The 24,642-nt window shown below is 35.8% G+C and overlaps 1 protein-coding gene across 2 annotated transcripts in view; it reads right to left on the bottom strand.

Annotated features, from left to right (window-relative positions):
• The window catches only part of necab2 (N-terminal EF-hand calcium binding protein 2), a 210,163-nt gene that overhangs the window by 42,011 nt on the left and 143,510 nt on the right, over nucleotides 1-24,642 (bottom strand). For both annotated transcript variants that reach the window (NM_001328213.1, XM_009293572.5), the window contains exon 7: nucleotides 6,948-7,072. In NM_001328213.1, the coding sequence (NP_001315142.1) occupies nucleotides 6,948-7,072 (125 nt within the window). The remainder of the gene's footprint in view (nucleotides 1-6,947; nucleotides 7,073-24,642) is intronic.

The raw sequence follows: 24,642 nt of genomic DNA, 5'->3' as shown, positions 1-24,642 counted from the left end.
TTAGTTAATGCAGAGACAACATGAAGTAACAATGAACAACTGTATTTACATTAACTGATATTAACAAAGATTAATAAACACTGTAATGAATGTATTGTTCCTTGTTTGTTCATGTTAGTAAATGCATTCACTAACATGAACTAATGCAACCTTATTGTAAAGCGTTAAACAATAAATCTTTCAATAATTCTTGAAATAAAAATGAAGACAGAAATAAAGAATCACAGTGGATATTATGAATCTGATGATAAAGCACTGAGCTTGTGTGTATGCTTGTGGAACATGCTATTTGAGAAAAGCCTCTGACTGACTGATGGGAGAAAAAAGTGCCATGTGCAAAGCAAGTCTTGCAGAAGTATTGATCAATCTTCTCATCCTGGTGCTCATAAACTATAGCCTGGACAGCATGCTCCAATCCCGACTCTCCCCGCGCTAGCTGACAGCTAGAATGGTGTTTTTATTGTGAGCCGAGTCAGCTTTATCTGTGTCTTGGGGAAATTTAAATCTAGTGCCAGTGTTTGAACGTCACCCATAAAACAGATCTCTTCGATTCAGCACTGTGGTTGTCACTCGAAGAATATCAGCATATTAAGCAAGTTAACTTTACAAAAAAACAAAAAAACAAACGAAGACAATTGAGAAGTATATTAATAAATATCAATAATGAGAGTTCAAATCAATGAGATTTTGTTATAGCTTTTAGTGCTGAAATGTCAAATGTCAGGTAACGTATGGCCCAGGGCACACTCAGTATTAAAGGGTTAGTTCACCCAAAAATGAAAATTCTGTTAATTATTAGTTATTCACACTCATGGTGTTCCAATCCAATCTTCAGAACATAAATTACAAATTTTTTAGATGAAATCTGAGAACTCTCTGATCCTCCAAAAACAGCAAAAATTCCAAAAAAATATTGACAAAACCTTTAATGAGACTACAGTGGTTCAACTAAATACTTTTGTGCAGTGCTTAATTTGTAAAACAATAACTCCAGGACAAAAAACAGAAAATAAAAGTTACCGTGACCAACGTACTAATAAAAACATGTAGCTACAAAGATTAATCATATTAACAATTACTATTCATTTCACTTCTCTAATATGTGCCAAGTGAAAAATATATTAATTAAATGACTCACTCAGTCTAAAATTCAAAAAGAGCTCAGAGTTATCTCATCCGTAATGTTTTCTGGCTGACTTAAGATGGCTTTGCTTCTGTTTCCCGCTATCCTGATCCATTCGCGCAGTTTAATCTTCTCGAGATCTCTTTTGATCCGCCTCATTATTAGATTTACTCATGGTTTTAAAATATGAATATGCGTCACATCCTCTTTTTCCGATTTGAAAATACCATTATGTATTTTCGCTGCTCATTGCGCACGAAACAAAAATCACCAACCAATGAGAGTGATTGTAAACATAAGAAAGCCCATTGGCTGAAAATATTTTTGAGGACCAATAGTTGAACATGACTTTTGAGCATGGTGAGTACTGTCATGTGTGTGTGGGTTCTCTCTCTCTCTCTTTCTCTCTCTTACTCACACACACACACACACACACACACACACACACACACACACACATACACACATACACGTAGGTATAAGGTCGCTGGTTCGAGCCTCAGCCTTGTCGTTTCTGTGTGGAGTTTGCATGTTCTCCCTGCGTTCGCATGGGTTTCTTCCGGGTGCTCCGGTTTCCCCCACAGTCCATAGACATGCGGTACAGGTGAATTGGGTAGGCTAAAGTGTCCATAGTGTATGAGCGTGTGTGTGAATGAGTGTGTGTGTGTGTGGATGTTTCCCAGAGATGGGTTGCGGCTGGAAGGGCATCCGCTGTGTAAAAACGTGCTGGATAAGTTGGCGTCTTCTATGTTAGATCAGTGTGTGCATTTACTATATGCAATACAAAACTTACAAGTTGTGCTGCTGACTCTAATAGTAATAGGTTATACTGCCCATAGTAAACCTGGAGCATTGATCTATATGGAGGATGAGAGAGCTCTCGATTTTACCAAGTATATCTTAATTTCTGATTTTTACTGCCTTCTAGTGGTCAGCAGCATGTCAGTTGTGGCTTAATGCTCTTATGTTGTGCTTACTGTATGTCATTGTGTTGCGAGCTTATAAAATATTTTCTTTTTAAAGTTGCTATGTGCATTATGGGGTATCATATAAAGAGGCCATGCTTTAAAACAGACTTAAATAGCAAATGGCAATGTTTACAGTACACTAGTTGTCTGGTCGAATGTGTATCAACAGTCCACAAGCTCAAAACATTTCAGATTCTGTATACAAATGTTGTCCATTTGTGATGAGTTGATGCAAAAATGACTGGACAGTACATCCAAAACAGTTCAACCAAAATTCTGATTATGTACTCACTATCTACTTGTTCCAAACCAGGTTCAGTTTGTTTTGCGCTGATGAGCACAAATAAAATATACATAACAACTGTGAACCCTTTTTTTTTCTTTTTTGCTAATGTCTTCCGTATCAGATCATTGTGTGCATTTATTATAGGCAATAAAAAACGTGCAGATTACGCTGCTGACTCTACACTGAAAATTTTAGATAGTAGATTTAACTACCTTAAAGTTAAAATTAACACTCCCTCAGAGTTTATATGGGAACCACTATAAAAGTGTTAAAAATAACACTTTTGAAAGTGTTAACATTATCAACACTGAGAGAGTGTTAATTGGCAAACTCTTATAGTGTAAAATATTTGTTAAATTTACAAAACAAAAATACCAGCAGCTGTGGTTGCCAGAATTTTTCTGTGAAAAACATGGAACTTTTATAGAACTGTATAAATTTACAAAAAAAAAAACATATTTCATGAACTGACACAATGTTCAGTTTACAAAATCATAGTGAACAAAAATGTAAAGTCATTAGACGCATTAATGTGTTTATGTGTGATTGCAATTAACAAACAGATATTCACTGCATAGGTTACTACATAGTTACCTTTAAACAAAAGAAGATGCAGCATAACATCAATTACTCTCAGTTTATCTTGGACTTGAACACAGATGCTATTATCCTTCACAATGGTGAAACAAAAAACGTTTTGCTGTTTTATTTTTTTATTTACTTATTTTTTTGATTTTACGGAAAAATACCGGCAGCTGTGGCTGCCAGTAATCTACTGTTTTTAACATTTTACATTCGTAAATTATCGAACACAATGAAACATACATACAATACATTATACCGACAAAACAAAGACAAAAATAAATCATAAAGAGAAAAATTTATTCGCGCACAAAAGTGTTATTGAAGCTTCATATAATTAGATTTGGATCACAAAAGTCACCTGTTTCTGGTTCCTTTTCTCGACTTTGAATGTCTCTGGAGCATTGCTGTATATGGAGGATGAGGGAGCTCTCAATTTTTTCTGAGTTTGTTTTGCTTAGTTGAACACAGAATAATATATACTGAACAATCTTGGAAAACTGTAACCCTTTACTTCCCTAGGATTTGTTTTTTTTCTCCAGTCGATGTTAATGGTTACTGGTTTCCAACATTCTTCATATATACAGATATACAGTGGTCCCTCGCCATAACACGATTTACCTTTCGCACTTGCAGTTTCGCTGATTTTTTAGTGCAATTTGACATGCTTTTTTTACAGTCCATTGTGTTCTGCGTCAAGATTAGCACATTGTGTTTTGCATCTTGATCGGCTGTAGACCATTGCCAATCAATCCATCCATGTCGTGTCTCTTGTACAGTACAGAATGCTTTTAGCTTGCCAAATTTACATAAATATTTGATCGCTAGCAGTGTGACTCTGAAGTGCTGTACTGTATGTTTTCTCCCCAACAACCTCCATAATGTTGACAAAACATTCTGCTATGTCAAAGGCACCTGCGGCAACAGCTAAAAGGCTGAGGAAGATACTAACCATTGTACAAAAAGTTCTTCTGGACATGCTGAGAGAAGGTAGAAGTTGAAGAGTGTTAAAACAAGAGAAAAGTGTGAAAATGTTAAGGTCTATCTGAGAAAATAGTGTTGTAAAGGGTTTTACAGCTTTAAAACATCTATAATAATTGAAAAAAAGCGGATTACTTTGTGGATTTCACCTATTGCGGGCAATTTTTACAACAAAACTCCTGCGATTAACAAGGGACAATTGTATCTTAATTTTTGTTTAACAGAACAAAAATCTTGAATTGGTTTGGGACAAGCCAAGGGAGACTAAATGAAGACAGACTTTTCATTTTTGGGTGAATAATCCCTTTAATACCAGGTAAAGCAAGCCTGACATCAGACAGCTACAACTCCAAATAAATCCAAGTGTTTGAATCTGCAAAAATGCCTGAATTGCCTGGCTGATCTGATAAAAAAAAAAAAAAAAAACTGAGTGGCTGACTATTCTATTAGAACTTAGAGGAAGTGGAAAGTGAGATGGACATTTCAAATATAATCATATACTCCCTTTCTCTGTGAAACAGAAGAAAAAGAAAAGCACTAGAATTAATTTGCTCCCATATCTCTGGGCGCCCAGTTACTGACTGAAACACTGGAAAGCTTTGAGGGAGACCTTTTTTCCACCATCTCCTCATTAAAAACTCACACATTTCTTCAGTTGCATCATCCATATGAGACTGTCGTGAGCTTGTGGTTTGTGCTGACTTGGCACACGAATGGCTTTGCGTTGTTTTACTGTCTCTTCAGAGTGGTTTCATAACCAACACACTGCAGCTCAGGCACAAATCTCATCAGTAATGGAAATGTGGAGTGTGTTGATAGAGAAAGCCCACGGGAGAGCCGGCGAACCACATCTTTGACAAACTTTAACTGTGCCTTCAGCAATTAGATGGTGTGAGGAATGATAAATGCAGATGTTTTGTGTGATAATGCAGTTGGCTAGCAAGCCTGGACCACAAACAAGAACCTTGCTGAATTGATTAATGTAATGTTTGGAAAAACACAGCTCATGATGAATAGAAGCAATAAAGCAAACACTCCAAAAACAGCATTAAACAAGTCCTTGAGTAAAGCTCGAGTACAAGACTGCAAGAAAAAATTGTAAGTGTGGCTAAAATCAGGCCTAATCCATGTGCCAATTTTACTAAAACATACTAATCCATGTGCTTTTTCACAACAGACACTGACAGCAGAACAATGACTTTCTCTAAAAGATTTTTTTCTGAGATTTTCAGTGTATTCAATAACTTTTGATTGATAGTAAAATAACTTAGGTAAATGCAGCATGATGGTTCAGTGATTAGCAATCTTGCCTGACACAAGGTTTCTGTAGGTTAATTAAGTCAAATTTAAGACTTTTAAACCCTTTTAAGACCATTATATATGATGTTTTAGACTTACAGAGAACTAAACACTAAAGATTTTTTTTCTAATAGCCCAATTACTTTAGTAAATAGTTTTTATATTAATGGAAGATCATGTAAAGAGATGTGTTGCTTTAGTTTTCCTAATATATAATGCTTTATACACAATTGAAGTCAGAATTATTAGCCCCCCTGAATTATTAGCCCCCATGTTTATTTTTTCCCCAATCTCTGTTTAACGGAGAGATTTTTTTCAACATATTTCTAAACATAATAGTTTTAATAACTCACTTATTTTATCTTTGCCATGATGACAGTAAATAATATGTCACTAGATATTTTTCAAGACACTTCTATACAGCTTCAAGTGACATTTAAAGCCTAAACTATGTTAATTAGGTTAAGAAGGCAGATTAAGGTAATTAGACAAATTATTGTATAATGATGGTTTGTTCTGTAGACTATCAAAAAAAAATAGCTTAAAGGGGCTAATAATTTTGTCCTTAAAATGTTGTTTAAAAAATTAATAACTTGCTTTTATTCTAGCCAAAATAAAACAAATAAGACTTTCACCAGAAGAAAAAATATTATTAGACATACTGTGAAAATTTCCTTCATCTGATAAACATAATTTGGGAAATATTAAAAAACAAATTTAAAAACTCAAAAGGCTAATAATTTCTAATAACTTCAACTTTATATTAAACTTAAAATTAAGTGTTAGACTTGTGAATATGTTAAATACATTATTGTACCTTTAACCATATAATACCTACTGTTACATATCTGCATGTATTTAAGGCTTCACAATTGTCAAAGCTTTGCTGTCCCAAGTCATACACATACTGTTTTTCATCCCATTCATTTAGGTAACATATATTTTATTTTGTTTTCCAGATATACTGTAAAAGGTAACTTATACCCATTTTGCATTACATTACATGTGTCTCCACAATAAATAATACAGAGCTTTGATGGTAAAGCTAAGCATTTAAATACTGTATCATCTTACTAAGATGTATTATTTGGTAGACATTGAGCGACAACTGATATTTAGATGCATTTTATCTAAGTAGTCTTCTATAATGTTAAAAGGATCTTATTGATTTACATTACAAGCTATCATAAGTCCAGCTTTCTTTTTAAGCTTACCATATAAATATCAGCATTTTTTTTGCTCCTTTCAGGCCTTTGAATGAAATTACCGTGTTTTTCACCTCCTATATAAGCCATTAAAGTCTGGTGTGTATTATGTGATGCTTAAAAACTCACACCGTATGCATTATTTTTGGAACTGCACTGCAAAAATGCCTTTCAGTCAAGAAGCATTTTCTAGAATTAAAAACAAGCAAAATGATCTTGTTTTTTCTTTTGACATAAGTTTATTTTGCTTGCTCCACTGGCAGATTATTTTATGTGTTTTAGGAAAAAACTCACTTAATGTTGACATAATATTTCTTAAAACAAGATAATAACTTTTGCTTGTCTAGAAAATGTTTCTTAATTTAAGAATTTTTGAATTTTTAGACTAGAAACAAGACTAAAAATCCAAGTAAGAAAATAAACCTAAATTATGCCTTTTGTAAACAACTAATAGTGTGTTTTGTTTTCAAAAGGAGGTGTTTGGAGACATGTAATCCCCTCACCTGCACCTGTGTTGATGTTCCTCATGCTCTCCTTTGCACTGACTCTGTTGTTGGGAGGATAATCTGGCACCGGTGCCTCATAGCGTCGATCTGGGACGCGTGGGCTGGTCTTACTGGGGTAAGATCTAGGTCATAACAGGGAAAACAAGGACAAGGAATACAGATGGTTAAAGAATATTTCAAATTTTCCCTCACCATTTACTCACACTCAAGTGGTTATAAAACATTTATGATTTTTTTTTATTTTATTAAAAATTTTTGGGGGAAAGCAACCATTGACATGTAGAAGCAAAAATACTATGGAAGTCAATGAGCCCTATCATACACCCGATGCAATAAGGTGCAAGATGTACAGATGTTACTACTTCAATGTGTTCCTTGTGCCGCCATTCATGCCGCGGCGACGGCGGTACTTGATGCGCCAGCAGCATTTGACCGCTGGGTGGCACTTTAACCACAGATATTCAGCTTTGCCTTTTCACAATGCTAAACAGACTGTTCTGTAGGCGTAGCTTACTGTATGTGATGTGATGTGTTCAATTAAAATATAATTTTAATTTAGTTTTTCTGGTAATAGACATGCTCTTACACTATCCTATGCTGTAGAAAAGATACATGGTGAGAAGTCAAAAAGCAGATATAAGAATTAAGTTATTAGCCTTCAGTGCCCGATTAAATTGCGTTATGGTGAAAATAATGTTTTGATTTCTTTGACTATCATGGCAATGTTATAATCTCAAATCTTAAACGTGCGCATATGAAAAACAGCAAAATAATATAGATTATCCTGCCGGTAGAGCACATCACCTCACAGTTGTGAACTTGCGATCACCTCAACTTACATTAAATTTTTTTTTACCTGGTTTATTGTAAACTTATTAAGTGCAAAGAGGATTCGTTTTGGAAAATAGAATTGAAGAAATGAATGACAACTAAAATGAAAGCACAAACATTCAGTACAAATAATTAGTCTTAAATAAATAAATAAATAAATAAATAAATAAATAAATAAATAAAGCAGTCTTTTATTCTAAATATAGAGAGATGTAGTGTTTGCTATTTTGATAGAACTAAGACTAGACATGTTCATTTATATTTTTAATTTACGTTTTTATTTACATTTTCGTTGTTGATTATATTTACGATCTCATTTTATGTTTCAATTATAGTACATAATAATAAACGAATAATGAAAATAAATGAATAATGAAAATAGGACATAAATTAAGTCTGGCAGGTTTATTTTTAATAATTTAGTTTCAGTTCCGTTTTTTTGTTTCAAAACGTCAATGTTCTGCTTTAAAGTATAACTGTTGTTTTGTTTTGTTTTTTTACTTAATGGCTCAGTATGTTTTGTATTTTAATTTCATATTCAGTCACCTTGCATATGCGTGTGAAATATAATGCCGCATAACCGCGGAAAAAGAAGAAAAAGCTGTCAGTTAAAGCTAATTAATCAAAATTGGCTATATTAAAATACAGCATTTATGTTAATACAGGCAGAGTGTGAACAAACTAAGGCTAAGATATGTGCTTGCCTTTTATTGCATTTAAAAATATTTGCGGCCTTTTTATAGGCTACAGGCAACTGGTGTATAATAATGTTTTTTTTTTTTTTTGTATGGTAAAGGACAATGCACATTATGTTATTGCATTATGTTATTGATGTAAACTTAGGCTAAAACTTACCATTGATAAACGTGACCTACCTCAAGCAGATCACTTAAAGTGTAATAAAAATAATGTTGCCGCAGGACATAAATGAAGTCCCGCAAGTTTATTTTTAATAATTTAGTTTCAGTACTATTAATTTTTTTCTCAAAACGTCAATAGCACCTTAAATAATCTAAACATTAAAGATGGACCGCAAGATGTGCTGAGTGGCTATGTTGTGAAGAACAATGGCAAAGCTAAGTGTGATTATTGTAATAAACTAATAAGTTATAAAGCAGAGTCCCGACCAACAGGACTAAGCATATGCGGTTGGCTCATTCTTCACAAATATAGAATTAAAATTATGGCGCGTTAGGTTCATTGTGCATCCCGCAGGTGCAACCAACAAGGGTTGTGCATTTGAGTTTAACTTTTTGAGCATTATAAGCAACTCGTTGTTAGTTTTTATTTAAATATATCGAGCCGAAACTAAGCAGCGGATTCTCTCCGCCTCCTCGTTTATAACCAGCTGGACACGCCACTAAAGCAGGAGAGACACTCCGTCGTTCATAATCTTAGCTGATGTGTCGGAGTCGAAAGAATATATCAAAGAGGAATGTTCTTTTGACAGTCCCGATATGTTCAATCTTTTTTTCCCTGTCATTTCTCTTCAGCAAATTATATTTTTAAAGCTGCTTGATTCTTTTAAAACCGAAAGCAGAGCCCGTCAATTGGTGTTTTTTCATAAGATACTCCTACACAACGCGAGCCACAATAATAGACATGCCATGCCCATCATCCTTATACAGACAACTTCGCTTTAAACTGTATTAAGGTCCCATTTACACTGCACAGCAGTTTTATATGAAACGTTAATGATACATATAACAGGCTACATTTTGATGGTGAAATAACCTTTTAAACGATGGCTTTTTATTTCAGTATTCAAACATTAAATAACGAATGCATCAAGTGAAATAACTAATATGCAAAAACACATGTATATAAATATAAAGGACTATTATAATTAGCAAAATGCTGCTCTATTTATCTTTGTATTTTTATAATTTTATTATTGTTATTTATAATATTTTGAATTAATTAAAGCTATAGACAAATACTGCTTGACATTTTAGAAAATGTTTTGCGTATTTTGCCCAGTACCGAGAACAAACAAACAAAAGCACATGGCTTGTTAATCAATTTAATCAAGCTCTAGCCACGAATAAAATAATAGACTATTTTATTATTTTAATATTTTAGACGACGGGTTAGTAATTATATTATAAATGGTTATGTTCAGATCAATGAAATAATAACTTTAATAATTCTGCTTTGCATTTTTCTATGCATTACTAACATCACTAAACCATACATTTGTTTTATAAGTTAACCAAATATTTGCAGAGATTCAGCAGTTTTTTTTCTGACGCGTTTGTCAGTCATGCCAGTCAGTGAAAAAAAAAGTAACTGTGGCCCCGTTTGCAGGTATTCAGATTCGATTTTATTAATCTGATTCAACTTTTATTATTTACAGGACATAAAAATGCAATTAAAAGTTTCAAATCAATGTGCATTGTCCTTTACCATACAAAAAAAAAAAAAAAAACATTGTTATACACCATAGCCTGTAGCCTATAAAATGGCCGCAAATCTTTTTAAATGCATTAAAAAGCAAGCGCTTATTAGCCGTACCTTGAGTTTGTTCACATTCTGCCTGTATTAACATGCATGCTGCATTTTAATATAGCTTATTTTGATGAATTAGCTTTAACTGACAGCTTTTTCTTCTTTTTCAGCGGTTATGCGGCATTATATTTCACACGCATATGCAAGGTGACTGAAATTGAAATTCAAATACAAAACATACTGAGCCATTAAGTAAAAAAACAAAACAAAACAACAGTTATAGCTACTTTAAAGGAGAACATTGACGTTTTGAAAAAAAAAAAAAAAAACTGAACTGAAACTAAATTATTAAAAAAATAAACCTGCTAGACTTAATTTATGTCCTGCGGCAAAAATATTTTTATTATAATCTGCTTAAAATAGGTCAATTTATTTATTTTTTTTGCTTTTGATGAAGCTGCATTCAACTTAAGCTCAATGTCGGCAATGTCTTTAAATAAATAATATATCTAGACCTATTTTCATTATTCATTAATTTTCATTGTTCGTTTATTATTATCTACAATTGTTGAGACATAAAATGAGATAGTAAACTATAATCAACAACGAAAATGTAAGTAAAAATAGAAATAAAAACATAAATGAAAATGTCTTGTCTTAGTCCTGTCAAAATAGCAAACACCGAACATCTCTCTATATTTAGGTTAAAAGACTGCTTTATTTATTTATTTATTTATTTATTTAAGACTACTTATTTGTACTGAATGTTTATGCTTTCATTTTAGTTGCAAAAAGATCAGAAATTGATCTCGCACGCGCAGGGAAAAAAGGCAATTATGCCACACATGACTTGCATCGCTCTCATGCTAAGTTTTGAGGATAAATTCGCATTTAGATGCTGCTTGAAATAAAATAAAACTATCAAAAAGCACATTAAAGACTTTAATAAAAAATTAAAACATTCATAAAGGAGTATCCTATGGAAAAACACCACAGGCTCTGCTTTCGGTTTTAAAAGAATCAAGCAGCTTTAAAAAATATCTAATTTGCTGAAGAGAAATGACACGAAAAAAATAAAATAAAAAGATTAAACATATCGGGACTGTTAAAAGAAAATTCCTCTTTGATATATTCTTTCGACTCCGATACATCAGCTAAGATTATGAATGACGGAGTGTCTCTCCTGCTTCAGCAGCGTGTCCCGCTGGTTAAACGATGAGGCGGAGAGAATGCGCTGCTTAGTGAACCTAACGCGCCATTATTTTAATTCTATATTCGTGAAGAATGAGCCAACCGCATATGCTTAGTCCTGTCTGTCGGGACTCTGCTTTATAACTTAGTTTATTACAATAATCACACTTAGCTTTGCCATCGTTCTTCACATGTTGCCACTCGGCACATCTTGCGCTCCATCTTTAAACAAATGTTTACATTATTGAGGTGCTCTCCGGCGGCGAAGTTTCTGGCAGAGTAGCGAGTGAAAAAATGTGCTTGCAGAAATTGGAATCAAAATTTAAATGATATAACAAGCATCGTATTCTTTCTAATCCTCGCCCAGTTTTAATTCAAGTTGTGTTTTTTATATTTGTGGCTGTGAAGTTTATTAAGAATATATATATATATATAGCCTACTTTATTTTTTTATACTTTAAGTGATCTGCTTGAGGTAGGTCACGTTTATCAATGGTAAGTTTTAGCCTAAGTTTACATCAATAACATAATGTGTATTGTCCTTTACCATACAAAAAAAAAACAAAAAAAAAACATTATTATACATAGTTGCCTGTAGCCTATAAAAAGGCCGCAAATGCATTAAAAGGCAAGCGCATATCTTAGCCTTGAGTTTGTTCACACTCTGCCTGTATTAACATAAATGCTGTATTTTAATATAGCTTATTTTGATGAATTAGCTCTAACCTTTGACAGCTTTTTCTTCTTTTTCCGCGGTTATGCGGCATTATATTTCACACACATTTGCAAGGTGACTGAATATGAAGTTAAAATACAAAACATACTGAGCCATAAGTAAAAAAAAAACAAAAAAACAAAACAACAGTTATAGCTACTTTAAAGGAGAACATTGACGTTTTGAAAAAAAAAAAACTGAACAGAACTGAAACTAAATTATTAAAAATAAACCTGCAAGACTTAATTTATGTCCTGCGGCAAAAATATTTTTATTATAATCTGCTTAAAATAGGTCAATTTATTTATTTTTTTTGCTTTTGATGAAGCTGCATTCAACTTAAGCTCAATGTCGGCAATGTCTTTAAATAAATAATATATCTAGACCTATTTTCATTATTCATTAATTTTCATTGTTCGTTTATTATTATCTACAATTGTTGAGACATAAAATGAGATAGTAAACTATAATCAACAACGAAAATGTAAGTAAAAATAGAAATAAAAACATAAATGAAAATGTCTTGTCTTAGTCCTGTCAAAATAGCAAACACCGAACATCTCTCTATATTTAGGTTAAAAGACTGCTTTATTTATTTATTTATTTATTTTTTTAAGACTACTTATTTGTACTGAATGTTTATGCTTTCATTTTAGTTGCAAAAAGATCAGAAATTGATCTCGCACGCGCAGGGAAAAAAGGCAATTATGCCACACATGACTTGCATCGCTCTCATGCTAAGTTTTGAGGATAAATTCGCATTTAGATGCTGCTTGAAATAAAATAAAACTATCAAAAAGCACATTAAAGACTTTAATAAAAAATTAAAACATTCATAAAGGAGTATCCTATGGAAAAACACCACAGGCTCTGCTTTCGGTTTTAAAAGAATCAAGCAGCTTTAAAAAATATCTAATTTGCTGAAGAGAAATGACACGAAAAAAATAAAATAAAAAGATTAAACATATCGGGACTGTTAAAAGAAAATTCCTCTTTGATATATTCTTTCGACTCCGATACATCAGCTAAGATTATGAATGACGGAGTGTCTCTCCTGCTTCAGCAGCGTGTCCCGCTGGTTAAACGATGAGGCGGAGAGAATGCGCTGCTTAGTGAACCTAACGCGCCATTATTTTAATTCTATATTCGTGAAGAATGAGCCAACCGCATATGCTTAGTCCTGTCTGTCGGGACTCTGCTTTATAACTTAGTTTATTACAATAATCACACTTAGCTTTGCCATCGTTCTTCACATGTTGCCACTCGGCACATCTTGCGCTCCATCTTTAAACAAATGTTTACATTATTGAGGTGCTCTCCGGCGGCGAAGTTTCTGGCAGAGTAGCGAGTGAAAAAATGTGCTTGCAGAAATTGGAATCAAAATTTAAATTATATAACAAGCATCGTATTCTTTCTAATCCTCGCCCAGTTTTAATTCAAGTTGTGTTTTTTATATTTGTGGCTGTGAAGTTTATTAAGAATATATATATATATATAGCCTACTTTATTTTTTTATACTTTAAGTGATCTGCTTGAGGTAGGTCACGTTTATCAATGGTAAGTTTTAGCCTAAGTTTACATCAATAACATAATGTGCATTGTCCTTTACCATACAAAAAAAAAACAAAAAAAAAACATTATTATACATAGTTGCCTGTAGCCTATAAAAAGGCCGCAAATGCATTAAAAGGCAAGCGCATATCTTAGCCTTGAGTTTGTTCACACTCTGCCTGTATTAACATAAATGCTGTATTTTAATATAGCTTATTTTGATGAATTAGCTCTAACCTTTGACAGCTTTTTCTTCTTTTTCCGCGGTTATGCGGCATTATATTTCACACACATTTGCAAGGTGACTGAATATGAAGTTAAAATACAAAACATACTGAGCCATAAGTAAAAAAAAAACAAAAAAACAAAACAACAGTTATAGCTACTTTAAAGGAGAACATTGACGTTTTGAAAAAAAAAAAAACTGAACAGAACTGAAACTAAATTATTAAAAATAAACCTGCAAGACTTAATTTATGTCCTGCAGCAAAAATAATTTTATTATACTTTTAGTGATCTGCTTAAGGTAGGTCAATTTATTTTTCTCAGTGTTTCACGTACTGTACGGCAATGTCTTTAAATGAATAATTTATTTAGGCCTATTTTCATTATTCATTTATTTTCATTATTCGTTTATTATTCGTTTATGTACAATTGTTGAGACATAAATGAGATAGTAAAATATAATCAACAACGAAAATGGAAATAAAAACAGAAATAAAACATAAATGAAAATGTCTTGTCTTAGTCCTATCAAAATAGCAAACACTGAACATCTTTCTATATTTAGGCTGCTTTATTTATTTATTTATTTATTTATTTAAGACTACTTATTTGTACTAATTGTTTGTGCTTTCATTTTTGTTGTCTTTTACTTCTTCAATTCTATTTTCCAAAACGAATCCTCTTTGCACTTAAAAAGTTTACAATAAAGCGTGTTAACAAATTTTAAATGATTAATGAAGGAATGAAGGAATGCTTTGACTTATTGTTTGATATCATTTACAAGCACAGTAGCTGTATGGGCTATTTCTGTCCGTTCGCATCCCGTCCCTTTGCTCCCCCTGGTGGCTCATTCACAAACTGCGGTCATACACTAAAAACAGAGCGGCACCTATTTCAAATGGCGGCGGTACCAGCCGCGGCGTTAATAGCCACTTTGAACTCTCACCTACTGTATTTGGCGTGATTTTCTATTTTCAGACCAGGCAACTATAATTCATGTTTTCCACCTCGTTGTTTAAATAGCAAATCCATTTGAGCCACTTTGTGGACTCATGGGTGTGCTGGTCTATAAAAAAGGTGTGTCAAGGCGCATTGTTGGTGCGTTGCTATTTCGAGGAACTAAAATAGACTGTGCAGTTGACCAACTAAAAGCTGGTCTAAAGTCCAGCGCAGAGCATATTAGTTATGCACCTATGCAGGTCCAAACTCTTACAAATTGCTTAAAGGTGCAGTGGGTGATTTTCTTCAGAAACATTTTTGTTGTGCTGGTTGAAAGTCTCTTCACAGTCCAATAGTAATTATTAAAGGAAATGATCTAAATGTGTCTTTATGTATTTTTCAGTGCTGTCAAAATTAGTGCGTTAACGCATGCGATTAATTTGAAATAATTAACATGCTAAAAAAATTTATGCAATTAATGCAGTTGCAGGTTTTTTTTTACTTCCTGTTGTGGTGGACGTGTGTTCAACATGCAAATAAATATGGATAAGGTTAAGGCAGCACTTTTTGAAGGCAAGTTTCAGTTTAAAACAATTAATGTCTCATCACCAGGCTCTCCAGAGTTTCATGCAATTTCGGGTGTTTCATTTTTAACTTTCGACGTCTGTTTTAATGTAATTAATTTGATACCGCATGGTGAACGGAAAGAAAAACCTTCGCATTTCGTGACACGGTGTTCCTTTGAGGCAATGAAATCGCTGCTTACATGGTCGACTCTTAATTAGAGTATTATCTTAATCATATTAAAATCTGAGAATTGGTGTCTTATGTAAATGTACTCAGAAAGTCTCTGGTGAAGTTGCGAGCTGTCAAAGACTCTGTCTTTTAGCATGAGCCCTCCAATGTTTCATTAAGTTTAATGTGTTTCCTCAGTGTTACAAACCCCTGATGTTAGTCTAGGGTGTGGGGTTTGACATTTATTTAATTAAAATATATTTATATAAACAGTGAATGAGTGGAAAGACAACCAAAGTAATGCCAAAAAAATGTGTGCTTTTATTTACAATCCCAAAGTGAACAACAACAACGAATTAATCAAAAATAAAGAAAAAGTAAGTAAAGCAAAAATATACTATTTACAATATGTACAACACTGAAACAAATAAAGACGGGGAAAACAAGAGAGCTGGCAGAAGGGACGCGGGCGGCGCTAAAGAAATGAAAAGAACAAAACCCAAACTAAATCTAACTTCCCAGAAGCATCTAGCTAACTAACTATGTGAAAACAGTATAATTAACACACGAAGATCTTCCGAGTCCTAACTATCTACTCTATCTATCTATCCAAAAAGTACAAGGAGTGGCGCTCGCCCCTAACCTAGTGTACTAGACAGCAGAGCAGTCCTGAGTGTTGCGAAATGTATGTCACGTGACCTTCTTACCTGTCCGCTTCGTCCAAGCCTCGTAAACAACGATAAACTAATGTACGAATAACGGACGGATAACGTGCACACAGAAACAAGCAACAACAAAACACAGTTAGACGGGGTAATTTCTAAACGCACGCGGTAAATACAAACAAGCGACAAACAGCAAAAGAGAAAATGCAAGCAAGAAAGCAAGAAAGAGCGAGTGGTCTGGCGCGCGCTTTTAACACGGGAGGTCTTTGCTTATTGGATGTGACGTAAGAGTGACGTAACCGGGGAGGAATGACTGACAGCTGAATGGACCAATGAACAGAACCTGAGAATACATGAGAGCAGATACGGGAGAACAGAGCGAGAGAGAGAGAGAGAGAGAGGGAAAAACACAGAGAAAACAGAGCACAAAAAACACAAATACATAACACTCCCACCCATGAGAACAAACATATAATATTGTTTGTTAAAAAAAAATTGTGAAATAGTAAAAAAAACTCGCAAAACAAACCATGCGGTTTAATTACGACCAACTACACACACCTGGAAAGAGCATCGGCCACTATATTGTCGGTGCCTTTCTTGTGACGGATTTCCAGGTTGTAATTCTGTACAATCAAAGCCCAGCGCATGAGGCGCTGATTTTGATTGTACATTCGGGAGAGAAAAACTAACGGATTGTGATCGGTGTAAACCATGATTGGAAACGAACTGGAACCAAGGTAAACTTCAAAGTATTGTAATGCCAATAGTAATGCAAGTGCTTCTTTTTCGATAGTGGAGTAATTAATTTGGTGTTTGTTGAATTTTCTGGAAAAATAACAAACAGGGTGCTCGATGCCATCACGGTCCTCTTGGATAAGTACCGCGCCAGCACCTAGAGCACTCGCGTCTACTTCCAGTTTAAAAGGAGTGGTGAAATCTGGGGCCGCGAGTACAGGAGCGCAGCAGAGCAAAGCTTTTATGCTCTCAAAAGCATGCTGACACTCAGCTGACCAAACAAATTGCTGAGAAGGACTAAGTAAATTCGTTAGGGGTGAAACCACACTGGAAAAGTTTCGGCAGAAACTCCGATAGTACCCCGACATACCCAAAAACCGGCGCAACTCTCGCCTGGTTTTAGGTACGGGAAATTCGGCTATGGCGGAGACTTTCGCAGCGACTGGCCGAACTTGACCTTGACCAACTTCCTTACCAAGGTATGTGACGGTCGCCCTAGCAAATTCACATTTTGCCAGATTTAATGTTAATGTGGCGTTGGACAGTTTTTCAAAAACAGTGTGCAGCAAAGAAATGTGTTCAGACCATTCAGATGAATAAACCACTAAGTCATCCAAATATGCGTTACAATTTGGAACGCCGAATAAAACCGTATTAATTAATCTTTGAAATGTGGCAGGTGCGTTTCGCAATCCGAAGGCCATAACTGAATATTGCATGAAGTGATCTGGTGTAACGAAGGCTGAGATAGCAGAAGCTTGCGGAGTTAATTTAATTTGCCAGTAGCCCTTTAACAAATCAAGTTTAGTGACAAAACTAGCTGAACCAAGGTTGTCAATACAATCTTCCATACGGGGTAAAGGGTAGCAATCTGGGACAGTGACAGCATTAACCTTACGGTAATCTGTGCAGAATCTAAATGTTTCCTTCTGGTTTGGGTACCAGAACGCACGGTGAACTCCATGGACTGCAACTAGGAACTGCAAGACCATTTTCCATCAAATATTCAACCTCCTTCCTCATAATAGCACGCTTGTGTGCGTTCACACGGTAAGGATGTTGCTTTATTGGGGAAGAATTTTGAATATTGATGTCATGTTTAATTACGGATGTTTGCGTTGGAGTGTCACTGAAAAGATTGGGGAATTTCTGAATTAAATGAATGATATCTTGCCTTTGTGAATCTGATAAATACGTGAGATGTGAATTCAAATTTTTCAGCATCTCTGAATTAGTTAAACGAGCGCACTGCTGAGGAGCATTGCGTAACACCAGGCCATCATCATCAGCTTCAGAATGCGTAACATCGCTCACAACTGCAACAGCAGGAAGAACAGGTGTGGTGATCTGAGTTTTCTCTTTAACATGGTACGTTTTTAACATGTTAACATGACATACGCGCGATTTGCGTTTTCTATCAGGTGTTTCAATTACGTAATCTGTCTCGCTTAACTTTTTCTGCACCACATAGGGTCCAGAAAAGCGGGCAGAGAGAGCAGAACCAGGCATTGGCAACAGTACGAGCACCTGATCGCCGGGCTGAAAAGAGCGCGCGACTGCTCGGGTGTCATACTGATGCTTCATGACATTTTGCGCAGCTTTAAGTGATTCTTTTGCCAATTTACAGGCATCATGTAAACGTTCTCTGAAACGGCTTACATAACTAAGAACATTCATTTTTGGACTTTCCTTAATTTCCAAAATGTTCTCTTTCAGAAGTTTAAGAGGAGTTCGCAAATCGTGACCGAATACAAGCTGAGCGGGGCTAAACCCGAGAGACTCTTGGATAGTTTCTCTCACCGCTAATAGTACCAATGGAACGCCCTCATCCCAGTCTTTGCAGGTATCCGCACAGTATTTCTTTAACATAGACTTGAGCGTCTGGTGAAATCGCTCGAGAGCACCTTGACTTTGTGGGTGATAAGCACTTGATACTCGGTGGGTGATAGACAATGATTTTAGAACTTGAGCAAACATTTTTGACATAAAATTTGATCCTTGGTCAGTTTGTATGATTTTTGGTAAGCCGAATGTGGAGAAAAATTTAATCAATGATTTGATTATAAGAGGAGCTGTAATTCTGCGGAGCGGTATTGCCTCGGGAAATCGAGTAGCAGTACACATTATTGTAAGTAAAAACTGATTACCTGTTTTGGTTTTAGGTAATGGACCCACACAATCAATAATTACATGTTCAAATGGCTCTCCTATGACTGGGATAGGAAAAAGAGGAGCAGGTGGAATTACCTGGTTTGGCTTCCCCATGCATTGGCACGTATGGCAGGTGCGACAAAACTGCACGACGTCCTTCTTTAAACAAGGCCAAAAGAAATGTTTAAGTATCCGATTGTATGTTTTCGTGATACCTAAATGACCTGACATCACATGATCGTGTGCTAGACATAATACATGTTGGCGGTAAGCGGAGGGAACGACAATTTGATAGACATTATTCCAATCAGCATCAGTCTCAATATTAGAGCACCACTTGCGCATCAACAAGCCATTTTCAACGAAATACGCAATTTGCTTTTTATCAATCTGATCTGAATCAACAACGGAGTCGAAGCACTTTACCAAAGAATCATCATCTTTCTGCGCAGCAATAATCTGCTGACGAGTAACGGGCAAACTCAGAGCATCACCATCAAAATTAAAATATTCTGATTTTTCCTGTTGTTTCTGTGTAGCTGTTTTGTCTGGAGGAGAAACTACATTCTCAGAAAATACTGGCGCAATAAAAGAGTTTGATAAATCAACTGAATCATCTTTCAGTGACATGGCGCGCGTCATTACGCACGCTGGGAAAATATCTGGGTGATTTACTGATAACTCGTTTGGACAATAGGTAAGATTGGGGTGATCAGTAACTTCTAAAATAGGCATTACTTTACCACCGGCCAAATCATTACCTAGAATAAATGAAACTCCTTTAACAGGAAGAGAAGGACGAATGCCGACTGACACAAACCCAGTGAACAAATCGCACTGTAAATGAACGCGATATAGTGGCACATTTACAAAACCCATCTCAATGCCTTGGACTAAAATATTAGATCCACAAGATGAGTGTTCAGGCAGAGATAATGCATTTTCTACCATAAACGAGTGAGAAGCGCCTGTATCACGCAGCAGTACAATCTCACACTGATCTTCAGGGTTGCCAGATAATGAAATTAGACCCCTGAGCAAGAATGGTGTGTAGCTCGGATCAGTGCTCTCATCATTGCTGTTAGTTAAAATAGATTTTGCAAAACCAACACTTTTAGATGGCTGTTGCGGATTTTTTCGCTTCAGCGTGGAACATTCAGATAATTTGTGCCCTTTCTTATGGCAGTAGTAACACTCTATTGCCTCTTTAGGTCGGGAAGTAGCAGTCGGAATACGTGGAAAATTCACAGACTGAACAGTGGGATTTTTATCCGATCGGACTGGATAGAACACATTTTTGTGCGTAAGCACAAACTCATCTGCCAACACAGCTGCCTGTGACAACGACATAACTTTTTGTTCGTTAAGGTATACCACTACACGTTCAGGCAATCTATCTTTAAATTCTTCAAGCAAAATTAATTCTCTTAACGAATTAAAGTCAGTTGCCTTACTTGCATTACACCATTTATCAAAAAGAACGCCTTTTTCTCGCGCGTACTCAACAAACGTCTGGCTAGAAAGCTTTTTGTGATTTCTAAATTTCTGTCTGTATGCTTCAGGTACGAGTTCATAAGCACGGAGGATTGCTGATTTAGCAGTATCATAATTAAGGCTGTCCTCTAAGGACAGTGTAGCAAAAACCTCCTGTGCCTTTCCAACCAATTTGCACTGGAGAAGAAGGGACCATGAATCTTTAGGCCAGCGAAAAGAAGCCGCTATGCGCTCGAAAGCGCTAAAATATGTATCGACTTCGGATTCCCTAAATATTGGTACGAGAGATACATATTTGCTTATATCGAAGGTGGTTGAGGTTGGATCGCCCACCGGAGCAACAGAGGTCTCAGCACGGGTGGACTGCGCAGCCACTTTAGGAGGAGTTTTTAAAGCCTCCAACTCCAGCTGACGCAGCTTCACCTCTTTTTCGGCCGTAACTTCAAGCCTGCGGATTTCGAGTCTCAGTTCCATCTCAGCCTGACGCGCTTGTGCCCTTTCCTGTGCCTCAAACTGTAAACGGGCCAGGCGGACTTTTAAACGTCCATCCTCTTTAGACCCAGAATAAACGGGGGAAAACGGATCGAAAGGTGACAGTGTTGGCTTGCCTTCAGTGAGCGCAGCCGCAGCACCGCTTTCATTTCGCCCTTCATCCGGCTCATCTGCACTTGAGCTTTGCGCGCCAGCACCAAGAAACTCGGTTTCTTCCTCTTCCACAACAGGCATTATGAGAACCTTTAATTCAACCAACCTTTCGTATAAGGCACTCTTAATATTTTTCTTAAGAGCTTGTTTTACCACTGAAATTTTGAAATGGTCCGCTATCTGTATTAAATCATCTTTTCTACAGCGGTCGAATTGTTCTACGGTTGGATTATTAATAAATGTCTGTAAATCAAACAATGCCATCCTGTTTATTTACTTATACCAGAAACAACACAGAGAGAAGTGTGTGTGTGTGTGTGCGCGTGTTTACCTGAGCAGCGCGTTCCGCGTGTCGGGCCTACAGTGGGCCTTTGTAAATTAGCAGGTTGCTTTCACACTCAAACAAACTATAAATACAAATAATTTTAATTGTTTAAAAATGGGTTAAATGATCCTGGACGAGCCCCCAAAAATGTTACAAACCCCTGATGTTAGTCTAGGGTGTGGGGTTTGACATTTATTTAATTAAAATATATTTATATAAACAGTGAATGAGTGGAAAGACAACCAAAGTAATGCCAAAAAAATGTGTGCTTTTATTTACAATCCCAAAGTGAACAACAACAATGAATTAATCAAAAATAAAGAAAAAGTAAGTAAAGCAAAAATATACTATTTACAATATGTACAACACTGAAACAAATAAAGACGGGGAAAACAAGAGAGCTGGCAGAAGGGACGCGGGCGGCGCTAAAGAAATGAAAAGAACAAAACCCAAACTAAATCTAACTTCCCAGAAGCATCTAGCTAACTAACTATGTGAAAACAGTATAATTAACACACGAAGATCTTCCGAGTCCTAACTATCTACTCTATCTATCTATCTATCCAAAAAGTACAAGGAGTGGCGCTCGCCCCTAACCTAGTGTACTAGACAGCAGAGCAGTCCTGAGTGTTGCGAAATGTATGTCACGTGACCTTCTTACCTGTCCGCTTCGTCCAAGCCTCGTAAACAACGATAAACTAATGTACGAATAACGGACGGATAACGTGCACACAGAAACAAGCAACAACAAAACACAGTTAGACGGGGTAATTTCTAAACGCACGCGGTAAATACAAACAAGCGACAAACAGCAAAAGAGAAAATGCAAGCAAGAAAGCAAGAAAGAGCGAGTGGTCTGGCGCGCGCTTTTAACACGGGAGGTCTTTGCTTATTGGATGTGACGTAAGAGTGACGTAACCGGGGAGGAATGACTGACAGCTGAATGGACCAATGAACAGAACCTGAGAATACATGAGAGCAGATACGGGAGAACAGAGCGAGAGAGAGAGAGAGAGAGAGAGAGAGAGGGAAAAAACACAGAGAAAACAGAGCACAAAAAACACAAATACATAACACTCAGTAAACGCAACAAAAGCGTATGCTTCGCGTTGCTGTGTCAGAATCCTTGTGAAATACAGCCATACTTAAGAACGCTTAGTTTAGGCAAATTTGATGAACGCGATCATGCGTGTTAAATCTGAAGGGAGTCGCTCCAGCGCGTTGTGTGTGTGTCTGTCTTTGTGTGTGTGTGTGTGTGTGTGTGTGTGTGTCTGTGTCAGGCCTGTTGAGGGGTGTCAGGGGTTGAGTGAGCGACGTATCTGAGTAGGGGCGTATGCACGCGAGACGTACCTGAAGAGCTAGGAGGGATGCGGTGGAGAGTGCATTTGCGGGATACTCGTAGTCTTAGCAACAAGATGAATGTAAAGGACTGAGCAAAGTTGTTTCTAGTTTATAATTAATGTTCTCAACTCACAGCAATGCAACTTTACAATGAGTGCAACTGTTTTTATTCAATACTTTATTATTATTATTATAAATTTCCATTTTCCATATCTGCAATGCCTGTGTTTTGGCATTTTTTGCAGTCCACTTAGAGTCATACTTGGAAATCATTTTTTTTCTTTATTGGCATTGATTGTTTTGAAATTCAAATGGCACTAACATGACTGTTTTAATTTCTGTAATAAATGTGGCTGTCAAGATAGGATTTATTGTGGGTTTGTTGTTTACATGAAGAAATTTTTATATTAATTTTACATTTGAATAGCCAAAATTACAAGTTTCAGTCTTTTAAATGCTATTAATTTTCCAAAAAAAGTGTGATTAATTAGTATTTTTTTAAATCGATTGACAGCACTAGTATTTTTATATTCTGGGTAAAGCATAAAACTAATAAATGTTTATCCAATAAAATATTGTTAGGCCGATATCTCCCATAATTCCGATAAGTAGCTCAAACTGTCTGTCTGCAAATTTTTGTTCATGCAGATCCGCCATTTGCGCTTGCCGCCTGCATGAGCGCCACACGTTCACGACATGTGCAAACGAGACAATCACAGTTGCGGTGAAATCAAATGCTGAATGGAAACTTTTCAAAATCCTTTTGCACGTTGGAGGAAGGACGACACCATGGCTGAAGTATTTCTGTTAGACAGGTAATGTTCTGTTTTAAAAATATTTTGGTCCGGCTAAGTTTATTGTTAGATTGTGTTGTGTTATTAATGGCTTATATGCACAGACGTTTTGTTCAGCCAATGAAATCCTTCGTCGAAAAATTGATGTGACTATTTTCAGTTTTACAAGGGACCTTTGACAGCATCGATGATGTAGATTTTTATTTAGTTTAACATCAAAACATCAGTGAACAGCACTATTCCACCTAACCTGCTTTATTGAGCTTTATTTTTATTTATATTGGTTTATTTTTGAACAATGACAGCCTTTTTATACTGTTTACCATGCTACTCTGAATATTCGCTCTGAAATGGCATGTAAGTATGGCTTAGTAATAAGTGTAATTCCTACATGCCGCTGTCCAAACACTAACTAACTGTTACATTTCTAACTGGCGAATGACATGAACTAGTGGGTTATCCACTGTTGTGACGCGGTGCGCACGTTCGCGATTTCAGGAGGCGTGGTTTTGAATCACAGTTCCTTCCTGCCGTCCAAACATAATATGATAACGCCGTTAGCATTTTGGCAGATCACTCACTGCACCTTTAATACACAAAGGCCATACAGCAATACACAAATACCTTTATATATATATATACAGTATATGAGAAACAAATTAAGAATTAAAATGTTACAAAAATTATTATTTTCTACAGAAATATAAAAACCACTAGAGGTGTGAACCTACACTGGTCTCATGGTTCGGTTTGGTTACAGCTATCATGCCATCGACTTGGTTCAATTTGATATCTCGGTGCATTGACGATACTTTCCATTCACAATTTTATGTTTTCCTTCACAGCACAGCAATTGTATTAAAATGTATAAATATATTTATATATTGTTTGTAATAAAATGTTT

Source organism: Danio rerio, chromosome 18 (assembly GCF_049306965.1).
Source record: "Danio rerio strain Tuebingen ecotype United States chromosome 18, GRCz12tu, whole genome shotgun sequence".
Taxonomy (NCBI): domain Eukaryota; kingdom Metazoa; phylum Chordata; class Actinopteri; order Cypriniformes; family Danionidae; genus Danio; species Danio rerio.
The sequence above is the reverse complement of the archived record's forward strand: the minus strand, read 5'-3'. Positions and strand labels throughout refer to the sequence as shown.